The following is a 24693-nucleotide window of genomic DNA, read 5'->3' on the forward strand; positions in this document are numbered from 1 at the left end:
ATTATTTATTTTTACCAGTGAAACCAATATAACATCTCAACATTCACAAATATACATTTCTGACATTCAAAAACATAACAAAAACACATCAGTGACCAATATAGCCACCTTTCTTTGCAAGGACACTCAAAAGCCTGCCATCCATGGATTCTGTCAGTGTTTTGATCTGTTCACCATCAACATTGCGTGCAGCAGCAAACACAGCCTCCCAGACACTGTTCAGAGAGGTGTACTGTTTTCCATCCTTGTAAATCTCACATTTGATGATGGACCACAGGCTCAAGGAGGCCATGTCATTAGATTTTCTTCTTTTATACCCTTTCTTGCCAGCCACGCTGTGGAGTACTTGGACGCGTGTGATGGAGCATTGTCCTGCATGAAAATCATGTTTTTCTTGAAGGATGCAGACTTCTTCCTGTACCACTGCTTGAAGAAGGTGTCTTCCAGAAACTGGCAGTAGGACTGGGAGTTGAGCTTGACTCCATCCTCAACCCGAAAAGGCCCCACAAGCTCATCTTTGATGATACCAGCCCAAACCAGTACTCCACCTCCACCTTGCTGGCGTCTGAGTCGGACTGGAGCTCTCTGCCCTTTACCAATCCAGCCACGGGCCCATCCATCTGGCCCATCAAGACTCACTCTCATTTCATCAGTCCATAAAACCTTAGAAAAATCAGTCTTGAGATATTTCTTGGCCCAGTCTTGACGTTTCAGCTTGTGTGTCTTGTTCAGTGGTGGTCGTCTTTCAGCCTTTCTTACCTTGGCCATGTCTCTGAGTATTGCACACCTTGTGCTTTTGGGCACTCTAGTGATGTTGCAGCTCTGAAATATGGCCAAACTGGTGGCAAGTGGCATCTTGGCAGCTGCACGCTTGACTTTTCTCAGTTCATGGGCAGTTATTTTGCGCCTTGGTTTCTCCACACGCTTCTTGCGACCCTGTTGACTATTTTGAATGAAACGCTTGATTGTTCGATGATCACGCTTCAGAAGCTTTGCAATTTTAAGAGTGCTGCATCCCTTTGCAAGATATCTCACTATTTTTGACTTTTCTGAGCCTGTCAAGTCCTTCTTTTGACCCATTTTGCCAAAGGAAAGGAAGTTGCCTAATAATTATGCACACCTGATATAGGGTGTTGATGTCATTAGACCACACCCCTTCTCATTACAGAGATGCACATCACCTAATATGCTTAATTGGTAGTAGGCTTTCGAGCCTATACAGCTTGGAGTAAGACAACATGCATAAAGAGGATGATGTGGTCAAAATACTAATTTGCCTAATAATTCTGCACTCCCTGTATAATAAACACAGGTTACTGGCTATGGGAGGATAATGTATAATAAACACAGGTTACTGGCTATGGGGGATAATGTATAATAAACACAGGTTACTGGCTATGGGGGTTAATGTATAATAAACACAGGTTACTGGATATGGGGGGATAATGTATAATAAACAAAGGTTACTGGCTGTGGGGGATAATGTATAATAAACATAGGTTACTGGCTATGGGAGGATAATGTATAATAAACACAGGTTACTGGCTATGGGGGATAATGTATAATAAACACAGGTTACTGGCTATGGGAGGATAATGTATAATAAACATAGGTTACTGGCTATGGGAGGATAATGTATAATAAACACAGGTTACTGGCTATGGGGGATAATGTATAATAAACACAGGTTACTGGCTATGGGGGTTAATGTATAATAAACACAGGTTACTGGATATGGGGGGATAATGTATAATAAACACAGGTTACTGGCTGTGGGGGATAATGTATAATAAACATAGGTTACTGGCTATGGGAGGATAATGCATAATAAACACAGGTTACTGGCTATGGGGGATAATGTATAATAAACACAGGTTACTGGCTATGGGAGGATAATGTATAATAAACACAGGTTACTGGCTATGGGGGATAATGTATAATAAACACAGGTTACTGGCTATGGGAGGATAATGTATATTAAACACAGGTTACTGGCTATGGGGGGATAATGTATAATAAACACAGGTTATTGGCTATGGGGGATAATGTATAATAAACACAGGTTACTGGCTATGGAGGATAATGTATAATAAACACAAACACACACACAACAAAAAAAATACAAAAAAAAAATGAATGCAGCTTCAGAATTAATCTAAATTGTATGCTGTCTAGGAGGTGGGAGGGTCTGGGAGGGAGGGTCTGCTGCTGATTGGCTGGAATGTCTCTGCTGACTGTGAGGTACAGGGTAAAAGTTTACTCAATGATGATGCATAGGGGCGGACCGAACATCGCATATGTATACTTAGAAGTCACAATGTGTATTTGATCTCTGATCAAAATTATAGTTCTATGGACATGTGGTTACATTTTTAAAAGTTCATTTAGACACAATGTGTTAAATTGATTATATTTTTTATTAATGTGTATATTTACTATTTTAATGAAAATCTGAAGAAAAAAAAACCAAACAGGGCAAAATATTCCAGCCTCTGATTACAGGCTTTTTTAGTATTGTTATGATAAAGAATGTGTTCTCTTTCCCTTCCACACATTACACACATTCTGATTATGGTATTTTTATTGTTACAGGACCTTCATAATGAAATAAAAAAGATTGTATTGAAACAGAAGTTGGCACTAGAAGCACAAACGTGAGTATCCATATGTATCCATATTTTTCTTGATAATTGCAATTGATAACCTCTAAATTTCACTTGATGTTTATGGAAGTAATACTTCATGACTGTGACTCGAGAACTGTCAATAAGCAGCAAAGACACAATGGTTGTATGAAAAGAGCAATCTGATTTTAAATCAATTAATTTAGACTACATCACATTTTTTGGATTCCCTTTGTTTTTATCCATAGGTATTTTTCAGGTATTTTTAAAACTATTATTTTTATGGGCTTTGAAGCTAGTTTATTTATTAGTATATTTGAGTGAGTGTGATGGATTTTGTTGTGTATTAATTGATCCCATCTGCACTCTTATAATGTACATATCTTATGTTTGATTGTATAAATGGGTAAATATAACAGGTATTTAGTAGTAAGGAAGTGCTATTTTAAACATATACCATATATTATCTCCTTGTAAGTGCAATTAATGAGCTCATATACTGCAGTGTTCTCACAACCACTGGATTTTTACTATACATTTTATTTTCAATATTAGACTTGGATGAGCATGTGTGGACGAATTTGGAAAATGTAGGTGTAAACAGAGGGTGACTGGTCCCTGACTTGAGATTCAGACATGCCTCGCTATGTGGTCCATTTCTTCTCCTCCATTACAAGGGACCACTGACTCCTTAGACAGGGCTTTCTTTAATACCCATTGGACCCTAAGCAAGCATTTGCTTGGGCCCCCTGGACCCTGCCTCCTTCCACTGCCTGGCATGTAATCACACCCTCCACCCCAACACAGTGGCAGAACTAAAATAGAAAGGACCCTTGTGCAAGAATTGTTTTTCCCCCCTTTTCGCAAGTGTGGACAAAAGGTAGATCCCTATCTGTCGTGCAACTCCAACAATGCTTTGACAGCTTGGGTTCTACCATTTTCCCATGATTGCAGGCTTGTATTTAGCACTGAGCAGTGTTTGTGTGTTTGAATGTAAGCATGTTTTTTTTGTATGGAGTATGTTTGTGTGCATGTAGGGGTGTGTTTGTATGTGGTTTTGGCATTTAAATGCAAGCATGCATTTATGTGTAGTGATGGTTTTAGAATGCATGAGTGTGTTTATATATAATTTGGGTGTTTAACCCCTTCAGGGCAGGTGACGGACGAGGTCCGTCATCCTGGGGATACCTTTAACGACGGGTGACGGACCTCGTCTGTCACACGGTAAAATTAACCCCAGATCGCGGCGATCGCGGCGATCGCGGGGTTAGTGGTGCTCCGGTCTGCCTCTGTATTAGAGGCAGACCGGGAGCACCCGATAGTACTGCCCCAGCACCAGTGCTCGCACTGACAGGCTATCAGAGCGAGCACATGTGCTGCATATACTTACCTTCTGCCTCCCTGCACTCCCGGGTTCAGTGTGAAGTGCAGGGAGACGGATCATCACTAATCTTGAGGGTTAAAAAAAAAAGTTAATTTAAAATCCCACCCCCCTTTACCCCTTTTAATAAAAAATTAACCCCTTCCCTGCCAATTGATCACTGACTACAGCGATCAATTGGCAGGGATTACATTTTACTATTTTACTGTCATCTGATTTTTTTTTAACCCCTGAGGGTTAATTCTTTTTTTTTTTTAACCCTCAGGGGTTAAATTTATTTTATTAATTAATTTAAATATTTAAAAATTATATATTTAGCTAGCTGGGGTGGGTGGAAGTTAGTGGGGAATTGGGGGATTTGGTGTTAGGCTAACTAGGGGTTAACGTTAAAAAGTTTTAAAATTAGCTTTAAGAAGTAAAAAATTACGTTTAAGAAAAGTTTTAATAAAGTTTAAGTAAAAAATAAAAAGACATCCCTCTTTACCCAGTCCAAATAAAAATTAACCCCTTCCCTGCTAGCCGATCACTGCCTACAGTGATCAAAATACAGATCACAGTATTATACTGTGGTCTCATTTTTTTTTTTAACCCCTGAGGATTAACTTTTATTTACAGGGAGTGCAGAATTATTAGGCAAGTTGTATTTTTGAGGATTAATTTTATTATTGAACAACAACCATGTTCTCAATGAACCCAAAAAACTAATTAATATCAAAGCTGAATATTTTTGGAAGTAGTTATTAGTTTGTTTTTAGTTATAGCTATTTTAGGGGGATATCTGTGTGTGCAGGTGACTATTACTGTGCATAATTATTAGGCAACTTAACAAAAAACAAATATATACCCATTTCAATTATTTATTTTTACCAGTGAAACCAATATAACATCTCAACATTCACAAATATACATTTCTGACATTCAAAAACATAACAAAAACAAATCAGTGACCAATATAGCCACCTTTCTTTGCAAGGACACTCAAAAGCCTGCCATCCATGGATTCTGTCAGTGTTTTGATCTGTTCACCATCAACATTGCGTGCAGCAGCAACCACAGCCTCCCAGACACTGTTCAGAGAGGTGTACTGTTTTCCATCCTTGTAAATCTCACATTTGATGATGGACCACAGGTTCTCAATGGGGTTCAGATCAGGTGAACAAGGAGGCCATGTCATTAGATTTTCTTCTTTTATACCCTTTCTTGCCAGCCACGCTGTGGAGTACTTGGACGCGTGTGATGGAGCATTGTCCTGCATGAAAATCATGTTTTTCTTGAAGGATGCAGACTTCTTCCTGTACCACTGCTTGAAGAAGGTGTCTTCCAGAAACTGGCAGTAGGACTGGGAGTTGAGCTTGACTTCATCCTCAACCCGAAAAGGCCCCACAAGCTCATCTTTGATGATACCAGCCCAAACCAGTACTCCACCTCCACCTTGCTGGCGTCTGAGTCGGACTGGAGCTCTCTGCCCTTTACCAATCCATCCATCTGGTCCATCAAGACTCACTCTCATTTCATCAGTCCATAAAACCTTAGAAAAATCAGTCTTGAGATATTTCTTGGCCCAGTCTTGACGTTTCAGCTTGTGTGTCTTGTTCAGTGGTGGTCGTCTTTCAGCCTTTCTTACCTTGGCCATGTCTCTGAGTATTGCACACCTTGTGCTTTTGGGCACTCCAGTAATGTTGCAGCTTTGAAATATGGCCAAACTGGTGGCAAGTGGCATCTTGGCAACTGCACGCTTGACTTTTCTCAGTTCATGGGCAGTTATTTTGTGCCTTGGTTTCTCCACACGCTTCTTGCGACCCTGTTGACTATTTTGAATGAAACGCTTGATTGTTCGATGATCACGCTTCAGAAGCTTTGCAATTTTAAGAGTGCTGCATCCCTCTGCAAGATATCTCACTATTTTTGACTTTTCTGAGCCTGTTAAGTCCTTCTTTTGACCCATTTTGCCAAAGGAAAGGAAGTTGCCTAATAATTATGCAAACCTGATATAGGGTGTTGATGTCATTAGACCACACCCCTTCTCATTACAGAGATGCACATCACCTAATATGCTTAATTGGTAGTAGGCTTTCGAGCCTATACAGCTTGGAGTAAGACAACATGCATAAAGAGGATGATGTGGTCAAAATACTAATTTGCCTAATAATTCTGCACTCCCTGTATTTCTTAACCCTCAGCGTCCCAATTTATTTAATTAATTAATTTAAATATTTTATAATTATTTATTTTGCTAGCTGAGGTGGGTGGGAGTTATGAGAAAATGGGGAATTTACAGACGACATAGCTGAGCAACATACAAAGTATTATACAGTCTTAGCACACGTAAGGTTTGCATAATATACTGTGCAAACTCACTTTGTGTGTCAAAAAGGCAGAAAAAACGCTTATTACCACTACACTTTGTACAAGCTAGCGGAAAAATGATCCCACGCTAAGGGTCAAAATATGCCTTTTGAAATACCCTGGGACGTGTTCTTTAAGAAATGGTATGCCTTTATGGTGTAGTTGTAATATGTAGCCTGCTCAAGTGCTCCAAAGTGGAACACGGACGCATCAAAACCCTCCATGAAAATTCACACTTAAAAACCTGAACTTGTCACGTCTCTTTTACAGCACTGTAACTTCACAAAATAGTGCTCAGAAGACTTAGCTGAGCATAATTTGGGGGGTTTGAACTTAGTGGCACATATGAAATATACAAAATGCCCAGCAAATATGTCCATGTAAAAAATGCCCCAAATTATTTACCACGTACTTTGGCATATATTGGTGAAACAATGGGGGCATGTTAAACTGTTATAATACTCCAAATGGAAGCCTAGGCTCATTAAATCCGTCGCTCAAAATTCTACTGTGAATACTGAAAAGGACAGGTCTCCTATATGGCACTGTAGCTTCACGAAATAGGAACAAAGACATACAATGGGGTGTTATTTTACTCAGCAGATGTAACTGAACACAAAATAAAACTTTGTACAGGAATAGCACACACCAACTTTACAAAATACACATGAAAAGTTCTTTGTTATAAGTCTGTGTGCCAAAAACCAAAAAAAAACCCCACAATTTTACTCCAATATTTAGCAGAGGTTGGCGGTGAAATGGCTACGTAGAAAATGTAAAAACAACCTTAGGTAAATAGCCTGTGATGTTTACTTTATATAAATATATACTTTTGTGTGGCAATTTTGTTTTCTTTTATGGCTATTAAGCTTACAAGACAAACATACCAAATTCTAAAATCGCTCCACATGAAAAGTTTATTTTACTCCTTGTGCTTTGTGACTTGTAACTACCAAAAAAAAAACCAGAAAATCACAGACACATTATATATTCTGTAAATCAGAACAACTCAATGAATGTATTTTTAATTACTTTCTTTAACCTGCACTAATTATGCACACATTATTATTGCAAACACTGTAAAAAAACACAACATTTTTCATTTTGTTTTGCATTTTTCTGTATTTTTTTATAATAAATAAGCATATATATATATATGTTACATCAAATTAAAGCTTTTTCTGTCCTTTAAAAAACAGTATATAATATGTGTGCAGTAAACGAGAGAGATGCAAATTGCAGTTGAACGCAAACAGCAAGAAAATTCAAAAATTGCTTGTGTCATTAAGCGTAAGACAAGCTTCTGAAGCTTAAGGGGTTAACACAGAGGTGTGTTTGTATGTAGTGTTGATGTTTCAATACAGGGGTGTATTTGTATGTAGTATTGAAGTTTGAAAGCAGGGGTGTATTTGTGTGTAGTGTTGAATCCAGAGATGTTTACACATATACACATACACTGCTGCACACACTTACACATTCCCCCCACACACATACACACACAACACACTGAAGCACATGCAAATAAACAGATATTTACACTGACACACAGACACAAATGCAGATATACAGACACATAAGCACTCACTGACACATCCAGATATAGACACACAGACTGACACAGATACAGACACATCAATACACATATATACAGACAAACAGATACACAACCTGACAAACATTCAGAAACACAGACACACAGATACAAACACTGACACACATGCAGATACACACACAGATATACATACATAGATACACATGCTGACAACATACAGATACACACAATGACAACATACAGATACACACACACATACTGACACACAGTCACATACACTGTCAGGCATACTGACACACAGACACATACACTGACAGACATACTGACACACACAGTTACATACACTAGCAGGCATATGGACACATACACTGACAGACATGCTGACACATACATTGACAAACATACTTTTTGGGTAGAATATTGGCTTAAAAATAGAGCACAGGGAGTTATCATTAAAGGACCACTATAGGCACCCAGACCACTTCAGCTTAATGAAGTGGTCTGGGTGCCAGGTCCATCTAAGATTAACCCTGTCTGCTGTAAACATAGCAGTTTCAGAGAAACTACTATGTTTAAAAAAATGGGTTAATCCAGCCTCTAGTGGCTGTCTTATTGACAGCCGCTAGAGGCGCTTCTGCACGTCTCACTGTGATTTTCACAGTGAAAGACGCCAGCGCCATAGGAAAGGATTCGCTGACAGAGATCCTGAGCCTCTGCTATAGTTAGGAGATCGGGACATCTTGTTCTGACACAGTGCCTCCACTCAGTGCAACTTCTATTTATGGGGAACCCACCCCACTGAGTAGATGAGTACCCTCCACTTAATAACTCAGAGACATGAAATAAATACAGACATGGATATACACACTGTATTGTGGTTAAAGAGATAGACATATAACAGCAGAAATAACAATGCTGTTCCTGGCTAATGTTAAACACAGTCACAAGAGTCTTTAGCAGCAGGAATGCAGACAACAAACTTCTCTTAATAACATCAATAACTACATCTGAACAGTTAAACTCCTATGTACCTGAAGGTAAATTATGTGCACAACGTTGGGGCCCCTAGGTGTAGGTAGCGCTACCTAGATACAGTTACAAGGGAGAATCCTGAAGCAATCTCTGGAGACAGTACCTTTGAGTGACTTCTGTAACTGCAAATATAATGAGAAAAATGACTGGGACATAGCAATACCAAGGTACTCGTTATTTAGAAAAGACAGGGAAGGCAAGAAAGGGGGAGAGATGGCCCTGTATGTGAAGGATAGCATTAAATCTAGCCTAATAAAAGTTAGTGAGGCGAACATAGAGTCCGTTTGGGTTACGTTAGAATTTGGTAATCACACAGTAACTCGTGTAGGGGTGATTTATAGGCCCCCAGGACAAATTGAAGAGTTAGATAATCTACTAGTTGAGGAAATAGCTAAAATGACAATGAAGGGGGAAGTTATCATCATGGGTGACTTTAATCTTCCTGATGTGAATTGGAAAACAAAAATAGCTGCTTGTGCCAGGAGCACACATATTCTAATTTCCCTACTGGGATTGTCTCTAAAACGAGTCGTTGAGGAGCCAACTCGTAAAGAGGCCATACTAGATTTAGTGTTAACAAATGGAGATTTGATATCAGATATTACTGTAGGTGAAAGTTTAGGATCCAGTGATCATCAGTCAGTGTGGTTTAATATAAGAACATTGACTGAGTCACACCACACACAAACAAAAGTTTTAGACTTTAGAAAAACAGACTTTTCTAAAATTAGAATATGTGTAAAGGAGTCATTATCAAATTGGAGCAATTTAAATGGAGTCCAAGAGAAATGGGATTATTTAAAAGTTGCACTACTGAAGGCAACAGAAAATTGCATTAGGCTTGTCAGTAAAAGCAAAAAATTCAAGAAACCACTGTGGTACTCCGCAGATGTGGCAAAATAGTAAAAAACAAAAAGTTAGCATTTAGTAATTATAAAAAAGCCCAGAGTGAGGAAGACAGAATGATCTATAAGATTAGGCAGAAAGAGGCTAAGCAAGTTATAAGAGCTTCCAAATAACACACAGAAGAGAAAATAGCACAGTCAGTAAAAAAGGGGGACAAAACTTTTTTTAGATACATAAATGAGAAAAAAAGTAAAACAAGGATTATTTAGATTAAAAACAAAAGAAGGAAGGTATGTAGAAGAGGATAAAGGTCTAGCTGACTGCCTCAATGAATATTTTTGTTCGGTATTTACAGATGAAAATGAAGGAAAGGGACCTCAGTTAAGAAAAAGGATAAACAAGTAATTTATTACACGTGAGTTTACAGAGGAAGAGGTTCTATTTCAACTGTCAAAAATAAAGACAAAAAAGTAAATGGGACCTGATGGAATACACCCAAAGCTATTAAAAGAGCTTAGTGCTGTACTAGCAAAACCATTTACAGATTTATTTAACCAATCATTATTAACAGGAGCAGTCCCAGAAGATTGGAAGTTAGCGAATGTTGTGCCCATTCACAAGAAAGGTAATACGGAGGAGTCGGGCACCTGCAGGCCAGTAAGCCTTACTTCAGTAGTAAGGAAAGTGATGAAAACCATGTTAAAGGATAGGATTGTTGAACATCTAAAAACACATGGATTTCAAGATCAGAGACAACATGGGTTTACTTCAGGGAGATCATGCCACTCTAATCTTATTGATTTTTTTGATTGGGTAACTAAAATTATAGATCAGGGTGGTGCAGTAGACATTGCTTACCTAGATTTCACTAAGGCTTTTGACACAGTTGCACATAGAAGGCATATCAATAAACTGCAATCTTTAAGTTTGGATTCCAATATTGTTGAATGGGTAAGGCAGTGGCTGAGTGACAGGCAACAGAGGGTTGTAGTCAATGGAGTATATTCGAAGCTTGGGCTTGTCACCAGTGGGGTACCTCCGGGATCTGTACTTGGACCCATTCTCTTTAATATTTTTATTAGTGATATTGCAGAAGGTCTTGATGGTAAGGTATGTCTTTTTGCTGATGATACTAATATATGTAACAGGGTTGATGTTCCAGGAGGGATAAGCCAAATGGCAAATGATTTAGGTAAACTAGAAAAATGGTCAGAGTTGTGGCAACTGACATTTAATGTGGATAAGTGCACGATAATACATCTTGGATGTAAAAACCCAAGGGCAGAGTACAGAATATTTGATAGAGTCCTAACTTCAACATCTGAGGAAAGGGATTTAGGGGTGATTATTTCTGATGACTTAAAGGTAGGTAGACAATGTAATAGAGCAGCAGGAAATGCTAGCAGAATGCTTGGTTGTATAGGGAGAGGCATTAGCAGTAGAAAGAGGGAAGTGCTCATGCCATTGTACAGAACACTGGTGAGACCTCACTTGCAGTATTGTACGCAGTACTGGAGACCGTATCTTCAGAAGGATATTGATACCTTAGAGAGAGTTCAGTGAAGGGCTACTAAACTGGTTTATGGATTGCAGGATAAAACTTACCAGGAAAGGTTAAAGGATCTTAACATGTATAGCTTGGAGGAAAGACGAGACAGGGGGGATATGATAGAAACATTTAAATACATAAAGGGAATCAACACAGTAAAGGAGGAGACTATATTTAAAAGAAGAAAAACTACCACAACAAGAGGACATAGTCTTACATTAGAGGGACAAAGGTTTAAAAAAATATCAGGAAGTATTACTTTACTGATAGGGTAGTGGATGCATGGAATAGCCTTCCGGCTGAAGTGGTAGAGGTTAACACAGTAAAGGAGTTTAAGCATGCGTGGGATAGGCATAAGGCTATCCTTACTATAAGATAAGGCCAGGGACTAATTAAAGTATTTAGAAAATTGGGCAGACTAGATGGGCCGAATGGTTCTTATCTGCCATCACATTCTAAGTTTCTATGTTTCTAAATATCTCCAGCAGAATGTAGGACAACAGCACAACAGCAATGGCAATCCTTTCTCTCCCTTCTGCTGACAGGATGCAAGAGCTCATTCACACTACTGCAGAAAGTTCCAGAATCTGCAGGGAGTTAAACATAAAATAACTGTCTTCTAATTCTCCTAGCAGAGCAGCAGACAGTCTCCAACTTCTTGTAGTAGCAGTGCATTAGCTTCCCCCTGTTATTATTTCACTGTCCCAGTCGTAATAGACCATTGAAACAGGTAGGGACACACTTTCTTTAAGCAGACTCAGAGAACATGGCTTCTCCCTGCCCTCTTCTTCCTGCCATCCTAGCCCCTCCTCCTCACATGACAGGGCAAAGGGCAAAGTTCAATATCTCAAAACTTAAAGCAAAACAGTAAAATATAGCAGTCTGTTACATCTTATGATCTTGAAAAAAACATTGAAAGTGTTTCATTGTTTGCAGATGACACAAAGCTCTGTAAAATATTACAATGTGAGCAAGATATTACCTTGCTGCAGAGGGATTTAAATAGACTGAGGTACTGGGCACTCAAATGGCAGATTAAATTAAATGTAGAAAAATGCAAAGTTATGCACTTCGGCGCAAAGAATACACAAGCAACTGAAACCTACCCTAAATGGTAGTGAATTAGACACAAAAAGGATATGGGAATTGCTATAGACGACAAACTAAGCAACAATGTGCAATATCAATCAGTAGTGGCTAAGGCCAGTAAGGTATTGTCATGCATAAAAACGGGCATTAATTCTTGGGATGAAAATATAATTTTGCCTTTTTATAAAACACTGGTAAGACCACATCTTAAACATACTGTTCAATTTTGGAAACCTGTTCTATAGAAGGATATTATGGTACTAGAAAAAGTGCATAGATGAGCTACAAATTAATGAAAGGAATGGCACATTTCAGCTTTGAAGATAGGTTAACAAATTTAAACCTCCTTAGTTTAGAAAAATGTCGCCTCGGAGGGGATATGATAACATTATACAAATATATTCCGGGCCAATACAAACCATTGTGTGGAAATCTATTCACAAACAGGACTTTACATAGGATACAAGGTCATACGTTTAGACTGGAAGAAATAAGATTTAGTCTAAGGAAAAGGAAAGGTTTTTTTTTTACCATAAGAACAAAAAGGATGTGGAATTCTCTGCCTGAAAAAGTGGTTTTATTAGAGTCCGTACAGATGTTTAAACAGCAACTAGATGCACACTTCCAAAATCATAATATTCAATGAAATCATTTTTTATAATTTTTCAATTGTAGGGTAATAGCTTCTTGATCCAAGGATAAATCTGACTGCCATTCTGGGGTCAAGAGGATTTTTTCCCCTAGTTTGTTGCAAAAAGTCCATCAAACAGTTTTTTTTTTTTTGGGGGGGGTTGCCTTCTTTTGGATCAACTGCAAAAAACTGACGTAAGGAAGGCTTAACCTGATGGACACATTTCTCTTTTCATCCTATGTAACTATACTTACACACACACAGAGATATATACACTGACAGACATACTGACACACATGCAAAATTTATATTTTTAAACCCACCGTCCATTTTCCTACCTTTCACAGGAGGGTGGCTTCCCGGTGACCAGTGTAGTGCCTGAAGCTTTTGGGAGTTAGGCTCTGGCTCTCCAGACCCTCTTCTCACTGCCTCATCTTCCCTTCTGCATGGCTCTGTGCATAGACATGTGTGCACCCTAAAGCACAAACACACACCACGTGTCTATGTGTATATATATATATATATATATATATATATATATATATATATATATATATATAAAATGTGATACAGGATGCACTCACAGGTCTTCAAATAGGTGAAAATGGTGCTTTATTAATGAATAGATTACATACAGAAATCGATCGACGTTTCGACCCTGCTGGGTCTTTTTCAAGATATATATATATACACACACATACATATATATATATATATATATATATATATACATACATGCACATATATACATACACTTCCTTGCCTGTCCCAGACCCCCTCTTCACACTGAACACAGCGGCGTAGCGTGGGTTTCAGTATCCGTTCCCCCCATATTTCATACCCCCCATATTTATGTCCATTCCCCCATATTTCATATCTCCCCCATATTCCATGTCCATTCCCCTATATTTCATATCTCCCCCATATTTCATGACCATTTACCCACCCATTTCATGTCTATTCCCCCATTTCATATCCACCCCACCCACTACTGACTCACTGAGAGGAAGGGGGAAATCTTTATCATGGAATCACTAGTAGTACCATGCACTTACCTGGTCCTGGGAGCTCCTTCCTCTGTCCTCCTGTGCGGCCAACTGCAAAGAGCACTGGGAGGAAGTGACGTCATCGTGTGGGACAGCGATCTGGGATACGTAGGCACCCTTGATCAGGGTGTGCCCGGCACACCTTGTGCACACGCTTATGGCTCTGTGTTTTCTGTTAGAGGTTGTGACTTCCTCCCTGTCACTTCCTCCCAGGCTGCTGATAAGTTCATAGACAACCACATAGTAATTATATAGGCAACAATACAGTCATGAAATGTGACTCAGAAAAGAGAGGACTGCAGGCTGTAGTATTCTCATATTTGTTGTAAACCAATCACCTGTCAGAAATGCAAGGTTAATAAAAGTCTGCATGTTCAACTAAAGTTAATCAGCATCCTGAGCATCTTTATTAACCTCACATAAGAGCACAGATATTTTAATGCCTTCCAACCATCCTGATTTAAGAAGGACAGTCTTAATTTCCTTTTTTCTGTCCCGACTTTGTTCCTTGGTGTCCTGCTTTTGAGGGGGCTACACTCACAGCACTAGGACCATGCAGGGAACACTGAAACAGTCTGCCCCTTGTAAGCTGGCCTGCTTGATTGGCAGGCAACCTGGCGTGCATTTACGCCAGACTGACCTGCAAGTAATTGGAGAATCCTCTTGGGGTGGATCCAGTGATTCAATTGTGTCGGCCCTGCTGCTTAGGATGCAATTATTATTTTTTGGGGCGGGGGAGTGGGTACCAGTTTGGAGAACATGTACCATAAGAGTGCATGTTTTATTTTATCACACTATGCAAAATATATGCAAACTCTTGACTAGGAATGACTAGTAATGTTCAACCAATATATGGTGCTGAGATGCATAATGTCCCTGTGAATGATTATGGTTCCATTACAGAGTCCCTTAGATGGCACTATTGTGGTTTCATCACATTAGGTTTCCGTTAAATAAATTGCATATCTATTAAAACAATTCAAAACTTAAGATATTTGTATTTTTGTGTTTCAGGGAAATTAAAGAATTGATGGAATGCTTCATATCAAGTGACAAATAATCCACAGTTTTTAGAAAATCTGAAAAAAATAAAAACTGATCTTAATCTTTACTTGTGTATCTTAATGTTTGTGAATAAAAAATATTCTTATATGTGTCTGAAGTCACTTGGAACCAAATGACCCAGCCTTTAAAATGTTCCTATTTAATAAAGGCACGGTTAAATATGTCTATGTTTCAGGTATGTTTCTACTATTACAGACATCATATGGATCTATATTTCACATAACCTCACCTAAAAACCATTTTCTATGTCATATACATACTAATCACTCAGATTTAGTTTAGAAGGGGCGTGGCTTTGCCAGGAAATAAGATAGCGGCACTTTAAGAGAGATCTGTCGACGTCAAGCAGAACAATTGACAATAGAGCAGTTATTTCCCCAGTAAAACACTAAATTTGATCATTTCTGTTACCCGGCACTGTAATTCTTCCCCAAATCTCATGGTTCATGGTTCTCTATGGGTCTATTTCTCTTATTTATTTAATAATGATCTTGTAATGGACATTGAATGTCATGTGTCATGTGCCACTTCGGCTCACTGAAGAGGTCTGGGTGCCAGGTCCTTCTAGTTTTAACCCTGCAACTAAAATCATAGCAATTTTAGAAAAACTGCTATGTTTCACTGAGGGTTAATCCAGCCACTAGTGGCTGTCTCACTGACAGCCGCTAGAGGCGCTTCCGCGTTTCTTACTGTGAAAATCACAGTGAGAAGACGCTGGACGTCCATAGGAAAGCATTGAGGAATGCTTTCCTATGGGCGGTTAGAAATGCGCACGCGACTCTTGCCGCCATACCCATTCAGATCTGACGATGGCAGGGGGTGGTGAGTTCCCCAGCACAGAGGGAGCCAGGCGCTGGAGAAAGGTAAGTGGCAGAAGGGGTTTTAACTCCTTCAGCCCAACGGGAGGGGGGCCACTGAGGGTAGGGGGGGACCTAATGACCCTATAGTGCCAGGAAAACCGTTTGTTTTCCTGGCACTATAGTGGCTCTTTAAGTAGGATATTGTTCTCTAAAGACAGCTTTAGATAAAGTATGTGATAGGGAAGGTAAGTGGTAGATGATAATCTTAAAGAATCTCATTGCCATGGCAAGTGGTGGATGTGAAGCTCAGAATCTCTGTGGGACTAATGCTGCTAAACTTCTCTTCCTGATTGAACCTTTTTCATTGATTCTGAGCTGGGAGTGGAGAGAGCACAGTGACAGAGAAGCAGCAACATGACATGGTGTCTTATGCCTCACATATCTTTCTAAACTGCACTGCTTTTGCCCCCGGTTGAGACTCAATGAGAAGAGTCTGTTTATATTCTGATGGTTCATGAGCAAACTATCAGGGGCAATGCAGACTCTCATGGCATTTCCTGCCCTAAAACAATACATGCAAAATAATTGTGCGTTAAAGACAGTTTTTATCATTCACTAACTTTTTCTAACTGAGATTTTTAAAAGCCAAACAATGGTTTCTGGTGTTGTCGGTTTCTTTAGTATAGCTCAGGGGTGCCCAAAAGGTAGATCCCCAGATATTGTAGAACTACAAGTAGTTTTATGTCATGATTATAGTTTTATTACTACAGTGTGTGACAAAAAACAATATTAAATTTGCATTAGAAATTGACATCAACCCCTCTGTGCCAAGTGTAGCGTATATAAGCTATAAAAAAAAAAAAGATAACTATTGCTGCAATTTTGTATTATAGAGAAACTGCAAGATTATCATAATGGGGACCACCAGTATATGGAGTGTTAATTTGTGAGCCTGATTTAACTCACCTTCGTAATCAGCAGTGAGGGGTAAGGGGTTCGATAATTGTTGCCAGGGTCACCTTTGAGAGATTGGCTGCAATGTTTCTGCATTATATTATAACCTGATTGCCATGTTACAGACAAGCACTATTTTCAAAAATCTGTTTTGAAGTTCTATTGTTTAGTAATTTTTTACAGTTTTCTTTTCTGTTGGCTTTGCGTGTGTCATTGTATAATTCTTAATGTCTGTGACTCCACCTGGACTCTTATTGAAGATTTATAATATATTAATTTCACGAGGCAACCGGCCTTCTCATTCTCTGCTGCCGGAAGCCGGAATTCTGGAGGTGCAGTACTAAGCTCCAGAACTGATGCTTTCGCTCAAGAAGCGGCTGCAACTAGCACCCAGCGTACCTCAAGTAAGATGTCAAACTGTTTGCAATTGATTTGAATACGTAACCACTACAGCAGTGTTCCTTCGTTGTTTTAGTATATCTTCTTAATGATAAAATTCTGCAACAACAAACAATAAAGACTTTGATTTATTAGCAATGTTTATTAGCAATGTTTCTCAATGATTTCTTGCAACTGCATGAGTTATCCTAGTCAGTGATCTGATATAGTAAGTTAACAGCATAGATTGTACACTGAGATCTGTAAAGCTCTTTAAAAATAATAAATTAACTATTATATCCATAACTATTATATTATATGCATTCATAATATAGTTATCCACAATTGTCTGTGGTCATACATCATTACATTTTATGCTAATTATAGGTAAGCATTCGTGCTTTAATTGTAGCCTTATATAGTTCCCATTACAGTTGCACGTATGATAATTACACCTCAAAATCCAACAATTTTAGAGTAACTAATCAGAAAATAATTTGCAAGTGAAGCAGGTCAACAGATGACAGAGAACTATCCTTTGATTTTAAGGAAAGTAGGTAGCGAGTTGCTAATTTTACGTTCAAATGGCCCAAGAGAGACAGTTATTTGATCATGGACTTGTTCAGCAGCTCTTTTACATATAGCAAGGCAGCCATGATAACAACAGGAGTTGTAATTGTTTCTCTGGCACACGGTCAGTTTCCACTGGAGGAATCCAAATGCTCCAAATTCAAAAGAGCCTGGTATGGGTAGGTAGAAGGATATGTAGAATACGTAGGGTCCCTTACACATCTGAATATTTTTTTTTTTTTTAAATCATAAAAAACATAAAGAAATATTAAATACACTTAAATGTTACATTACACTGCTGTGAAACGACATTCAATTTTCTAAAAACTCCTTAGATACAGGGTTTGATTAACTAGTTGACATACATTTAGATCCATAAATATTTGAACACTGACATAAGTTTTGTTCTCCGTCTCTTTATCAAAATAAATTTAAGTTACAGTTAAATAATGAATATGAGCTTGAAGGGCAGTCTCTCAGCTCTAATTTGAGGGTATTCACATCCAAATTGTAGGAAGGGTTTAGGAATTACAGCTCTTTAATATTCAGCCCCCTCTTTTTCAAGGGACCAAAAGCAATTGGGCAATTGACTCAAAAGCTGTTTCATGGACAGGTTTGGGCTATTGCTTTAATATTTCTTTATCAACAAAATAGGTAAAAGGTCTGGAGTTGATTCCAGGTGTTTGCATTTGAAAGCTGTTGCTGTGAACCGAAAATATGCTGTCAAAGGAGCTATCAATGAGATCAATGAAAGCTTTAAACCTCCCCTCGCCCCCGCCCCCAACAAGTTCAAGAGAGAGAGATAGCAGGAACATTAGCAGTGACAAAATCAACAGTTTGGTACATTCTGAGATAAAAAAAAAAGAATGCACTGGTGAGCAAAAAACCCGCCGCAACATCCAGCCAAGCGAAGAACACTCTCCAAGAGGTAGGCATATCATTATCCAAGTCTACCATAAAGAGAAGACTTCACAAGAGCAAATACAGAGGATTAACGACAAAATTCAAATCATTCATAAGTTCAAAAATAGAAATGCCAGATTAGACTTTGCCAAAAAAAATCTAAAAAAACTAGCCCAGTTTTAACAGCATTATTTGAACAGATGACACTAAGAAAAAATCTGTATCAGGATGAGGGGAAGAAAAAAAGTATGGAGAAGGATTGGCTCATGATTAGTGATGTCCCGAACTGTTGGCTGGCGAATAGTTCCTGGCGAACATCGCTTTTTCACGTTCGCCACGGATGGCGAACACATGCGTATCATTGAGTAAACTTTGACCCTGCCTGTACCTCACAGTCAGCAGACACATTCCAGCCAATCAGCAGCAGACCCTCCCTCCCAGACCCTTCCACCTCCTGGACAGCATCCATTTTAAATTCATTGTGAAGCTGCATTCTTAGTGAGAGTAGGGACAGTGTAGCTGCTGCTGATTTGATAGGGAAATTGATAGCTAGGCTAGTGTATTCAGTGTCCACTACAGTCCTGAAGGACTCATCTGATCTCTGCTGTAAGGACAGCACCCCAAAAAGCCCTTTTTAGGGCTAGAACATCAGTCTGCTTTTTTTTCTTCTGTTTAATGTAATTGCAGTTGCCTGCCTGCCAGCGTGTGTGTCAGGCTCACAGTGTATACTGTGCCCACTTGCCCAGTGCCACCACTCATATCTGGTGTCACAATAGCTTGCATTTAAAAAAAACTAAACTTATTTTTTTTTTTCAATTTGACAATTTTTATTGTTTTTCAAATATTTACTCGAAAAAAAAAACAGGGTACAGAAAAGAAATGGGGTAGGGGTCAAGTTTTCGACATACCATGCCATGTCAAACATAATTATTGTACAGTAACATTGTACAGTAATACATTAATACTACAATCATTACATGGGTACAGAAAGGAAAAGTGGTTGGGGTTAGAGTGTTGACATACCATGCTCTGACAAGCAGAAGTGTTATACCTTAACCTTATACATTAATACATTAATACAATATCATCACCATTCCGTGCCCCTTACAGTCTCTTGCTATGTTTTCTGATTAGTGTGGTGACTAGCTGCTATCTAGCTCTATTCCTGTTCTTATGGTCTGTGCCCTTTTCCTTAAGGGTTCTCGTGGACGTTGGGGTTGTCATCTACGTTAGTATTGCGCTGTGTAGTGAGCGCTTCATGCTTCCCTCCTCCCTCTTCCCTCTTTAACTATCTGTCCCTCCTGTCTTGTAAGACCCACCTCGGTCCTTTGCCTCGTTATTCCCCCTATACTCTTCCCATCTCTCGCTGGCTGGCCCTACGTGTTTTTTGAATCCGATATGTGTGTTTGCCATTCTTTCGTATTGCCAGTTTAGTGATATTTGCTGCAGGAGAGCTTCCCTAGTTGGAGGTGTTGGTGACCTCCATGATCTGGCTATTAATGTCACCGCTGCTATCAGCAAGTGAAACAGCAGGGCCTCCTCAACTCTGGTCATTGCCTGTGGTAACATGAATAATATGCATTGTTGGATGGAAAGTTTCCAGTGCCTACCCAGTAAGTCCTTAGCTATTTCTTCTACCATTCCCCAGTAGTCCCCAATCTCCTTGCATGACCACCAGATGTGGCTCATTGTACCCTTTTCTGTCCCGCATCTCCAGCATACATTGGGAGTGTTCGGATATATCCTAGCTAATTGTTCGGGTACCCTATACCATCTATATTGCAGTTTTCTGATTGTTTCTAGATGCGATGTGCATCGCGTGTTGCCTTTGTGTATTGCAAACGCCCTTTGCCACTGTTCTTCATCTATATCATGCCCCAATTCTGTATGCCATGTCTTTTGGAATGTCTTGTCTGGGTCTATCCTGTCGTCTATAAGCGTGTTATAGATCTTGGAGATCGTTTTCTTGGGAGGTTTACTAGAGAGGCACAGGTGTTCTATAGATTGGTTGGTGGCTGACCCTTGGTGATTTATTGGTATCCCTGCGAGTAAGGATTTTAGCTGCAAATATGAGAATAACGCATTGCTGGATATGCCGTATCTCGCTTGGAGGTCTGGGAAGTGCATTAGCTGGTCCCCTTGGTACATGTGGGCAATTGTAGAGCACCCCCTTTCTGACCATTTTTTTGCATCAAATGTCGGGATCCCTATTGCTAAACATGAGATTGGGGCGTCCCCAGAGAGTGTCCCCTCTTTCCCTTCCCTCTTCCTGTTTTCGTCCCAGAATTGCAGTGTTAGTTGGGTGGTAGCTAGTGGGAGTATGTGTCGGGGTCGAAGTTTTTGTGGTAGCCATAATAGTTCCTTGAGGGATGCACATTGTGTCCAGTATGATTCTATCTTTGTCCATTGTGGAGCCTCCCCTCCCGCCGTTGCTACTTTGATCGCTGACAGTTGGGCCACCCTATAATAGTCACGTACACTTGGCATGCCTAATCCCCCTTTTCTGAGTGGTATTTGTAGCGTTCTATGTGCTACTCTGGGTTTTTTGTTTGCCCACACAAATCTGGTTATCAGTCTCTGGAAGGAGGTCAGGTACGCGAGTGGCAGTTTTATGGGGAGGGTTCTCAGAAGATATTGGAGTTTTGGGAGCAGCATCATTTTTAGTGCTGTAATTCTTCCTACCCATGATAGATATTTCCCTTCCCATGATCCCAGTGTGGCTGCTGTTTCCTTCAGAAGCTTGGTGTAATTGAGTTCTAGCAGTTTGTCAGTACTCGGTGGGATGCGTATGCCCAGGTATGTTAAGTGGTCCCCTCGCCAGTCAAATGGAAAGGCGCTTTTGAGTCTAGCTAGTGTTTCCTTTGGCAGCCCCATCCCCATCGCCTGCGTCTTTGTGACATTTAACTTGTAGTAGGAGTGTTTCCCATACTCCGTGATGGTAGCCATGAGGTTGGGAAGTGATATGTGGGGCTGTGTCAGGGTCAGAAGGACATCATCCGCGAATAGACTCGCCTTGTATTCTTTATCCCCTATTGTTACCCCATATATGGAGGAGTGTTGTCTAATTGCTGCCGCTAGGGGTTCTAAGGCCATGACGTATAGGAGGGGCGACAACGGGCAGCCTTGTCGGGAGCCGTTTGTGATTTTGAGAGGTTCCGAGACAAAACCTGCATTGATGACCCTCGCTGTTGGTGAGTGGTATAGAGCCTTGACCGCTGAGATGAATCCCTCTGGTACCCCGAACTTCCTAAGGACCTGCTCTAGGAACTCCCATCCCAGACGGTCGAAGGCTTTTTCTGCGTCTAAGGACACTAGCACTCCTCCCACTTTTAGTTTTTGGATACTGTGAACAATGTTAAGTACTTTTCTTGTATTGTCGCCCCCTTGTCTATTCTTTATAAACCCTACTTGGTCTGTATGGATGATCTGTGTGAGCAGCCCACTCAGTCGCCTTGCATAGATCTTTGCATACAGCTTGGCGTCAGTGTTGAGCAGGGATATTGGGCGAAAGTTTTGAGGGCATGTGGGTGGTTTGCCCGGTTTTGGAAGTGTAATGATGTGTGCAAGCAGGGATTCGGCCGGTAGCTGTCGTGTTGCTGTGGCCTCGTTAAACGCTTTTGTTAGGTGAGGCGTTAGGATGGGGGCGAACTGCTTGTAGTAGCAGTTTGCGAACCCATCCGGGCCTGGTGCCTTACCCGATGGTAGTAGGTTAATAGCTTCTTCCACTTCCTTTGTAGTTATGCTAGCCGCGAGTATTTGTTGTTGTTGCAGTGTGAATGTTGGCAAGGGTATGGCTTGTAGGTAAGAACCAATCTCTTGTGGGGTGGGCTGGTGTGTGTTCGCATCCTCTGTTAGGTTGTACAGAGAGGCGTAGTAATTTGCAAATGTGTTACTGATATCTTTAGGTGCTGTTATTTTGTGTCCCTCTGGCGATGTTAAGTAAGCTATTTTCTGTTGTGCTTGCTTCGATTTGAGGAGGTTAGCTGTTAGTTTGCCTGCTTTATTTCCCTGAGAGTATTGGTTGGCTTTTAGTTTTTGCAGGTGTAGCCCTGTCCTTTCTATGGCTTTTGCGTGTATGGCCTGAGTTATCTCCATAATGCGCTTTTTTAGTTCCTGTGTGGGGGCTTGTTGGTTTTGGGTGTTAAGGTCCTGCAGCTCCCTTTGCCACTGCCTCATCTGTGCTTGCGCCAACCTTTTTAAATGCGATGCTCTTTTTTATCAAAAGGCCTCTGGCTACTGATTTATGCGCTTGCCACAGTGTGCTTTGGGATATGTCTCCCGTATCGTTTTCTGTAAAGTAGTGACCGAGCTCTGTTTCTAACGTCTTCCTGAATTTGCTATCCGTAAGAAGCGAGGCGTTTAGTCTCCATGGGCTTCTATGTGTGGAGTCATATAAGTCTGTCAATGTCGCCACTACTGGCGCATGATCTGACCACGTTAATGGAGCTATAGCGCAGTCCCTGACTTGTTCCAGATGTTGGCCTGCAATCCATATACCATCTATGCGTGAGTAGGTATTGTGTACAGTGGACAAAAATGTGTACCCCCTTTCTCCCACATGTAAAGCTCGCCACACGTCATAGTAGTGGTTGTCTTGGAGCAGTTTTTGTATTGCCCTGCCTTGTCTCTTAAGCGGTTTCAGTCTGGCTGGTGTATGCGGCCCAGTGGTGTCTATCGAAGGGTCTAGTACATGGTTAAAATCGCCACAAACTACCCCTATGCCTTGGCTTATGGACAACAATTTTTTGAACACCTTGTGGAGGAAGTTTCTTTGTTCCCGGTTCGGGGCATATACACTTGCAATGGAATATACGACCCCATTAAATGTCCCCACCACCATAGCATATCTGCCCTCTGTGTCTACCTCCGAACATATTAGTGTGAACGCCACATCCTTACTGATAAGTATTGATGCCCCTTTCGATTTATTTGAGTACGTGGCGTGGAATTGGTGGGGGTAATCTTGTCGGAATAAAGGTGAATGTGCATTGGCTTTGAAGTGGGTTTCTTGTAGGCACACTATGTCGGGTTTTAGTTTCTGCAAATCTTTTCGAAGCAGCCCACGCTTCGCTGGGTGGTTAAGCCCTTTAGTATTATGAGAGTATATTTTCATGGGGGGTTGTACAGTCGGATTACGATTTGTGGTGTGTTAGTGCTATCTGTTTTGGGGAAGGACACCATTCCCAGCTTCATCGAACATGGTGTCCGCTCCCTTTGACGTTTACAATATCTGGGGTTATTCCCATCTGGAGGTGGAGCTATATGGGGTGTTGAGGTGTGAGGTGGTACCTGCAATGAATGTGTACATAGAAAAACATGGAGGTCTAACAAATGAACATAAACAAATAAAACTAAACATACTGCCATGGTAATGGCTTGGTGCCTAACTTTGGCACTGTGGGGTAGGAAGTATCTTACTTCCATGCCTGTCCACAACGGTCTTACGGCCTGTGTTGGGTGGATCATTGGTATTCGCACCAGTTATCTTTAGACATTAAAATTACCTTTAACATTAACATTAACATTAACCTTCCCATTAGGAGTCCCATGGTTGATGAGATCAATTGAGTCGCCCCCAGGTCCCCGGTTTTACCTTGTTGGTTAGGAGTGTAACCGCAAGAACATGGTGATTCTACCGACCTTGGACCCCTTGGCGGGCATTTTTCCCTATTAGAGTCTCAGTCTCAATGTCTCTATGAGGTACCTGCCACAGTCTTAGGTTGCGGGCTACGGCCCTATCTGTTTCTGGTGATCTTCTTCCACGTGGGAGGTAGCGTGGTCCGTCCTGCGGCTTGGGGTGGTGTCTTTGGCGGTGGTAGGCCCCAATCTTTCAATGCTTGAATACCCGCTTCAGGAGACGTGATGGCTGTCATCTTGCCTTCGTGCATAACCAGTAGTTTGACTGGGAATCCCCATCTATATGGCTT

General features: G+C 40.4%; 1 protein-coding gene across 1 annotated transcript in view; it reads left to right on the forward strand.

Annotated features, from left to right (window-relative positions):
* The window catches only part of C2H6orf118 (chromosome 2 C6orf118 homolog), an 87632-nt gene extending 72375 nt beyond the window's left edge, over positions 1 to 15257 (forward strand). The window contains exons 9-10 of the mRNA XM_063441223.1: positions 2593 to 2654; positions 15111 to 15257. Of these exons, the coding sequence (XP_063297293.1) occupies positions 2593 to 2654; positions 15111 to 15156 (108 nt within the window). The 3' untranslated portion in view covers positions 15157 to 15257. The remainder of the gene's footprint in view (positions 1 to 2592; positions 2655 to 15110) is intronic.
* Positions 15258 to 24693: the final 9436 nt, after the last annotated feature.

The sequence above is a fragment of the Pelobates fuscus genome, chromosome 2, assembly GCF_036172605.1.
Source record: "Pelobates fuscus isolate aPelFus1 chromosome 2, aPelFus1.pri, whole genome shotgun sequence".
Taxonomy (NCBI): Eukaryota; Metazoa; Chordata; class Amphibia; order Anura; family Pelobatidae; genus Pelobates; species Pelobates fuscus.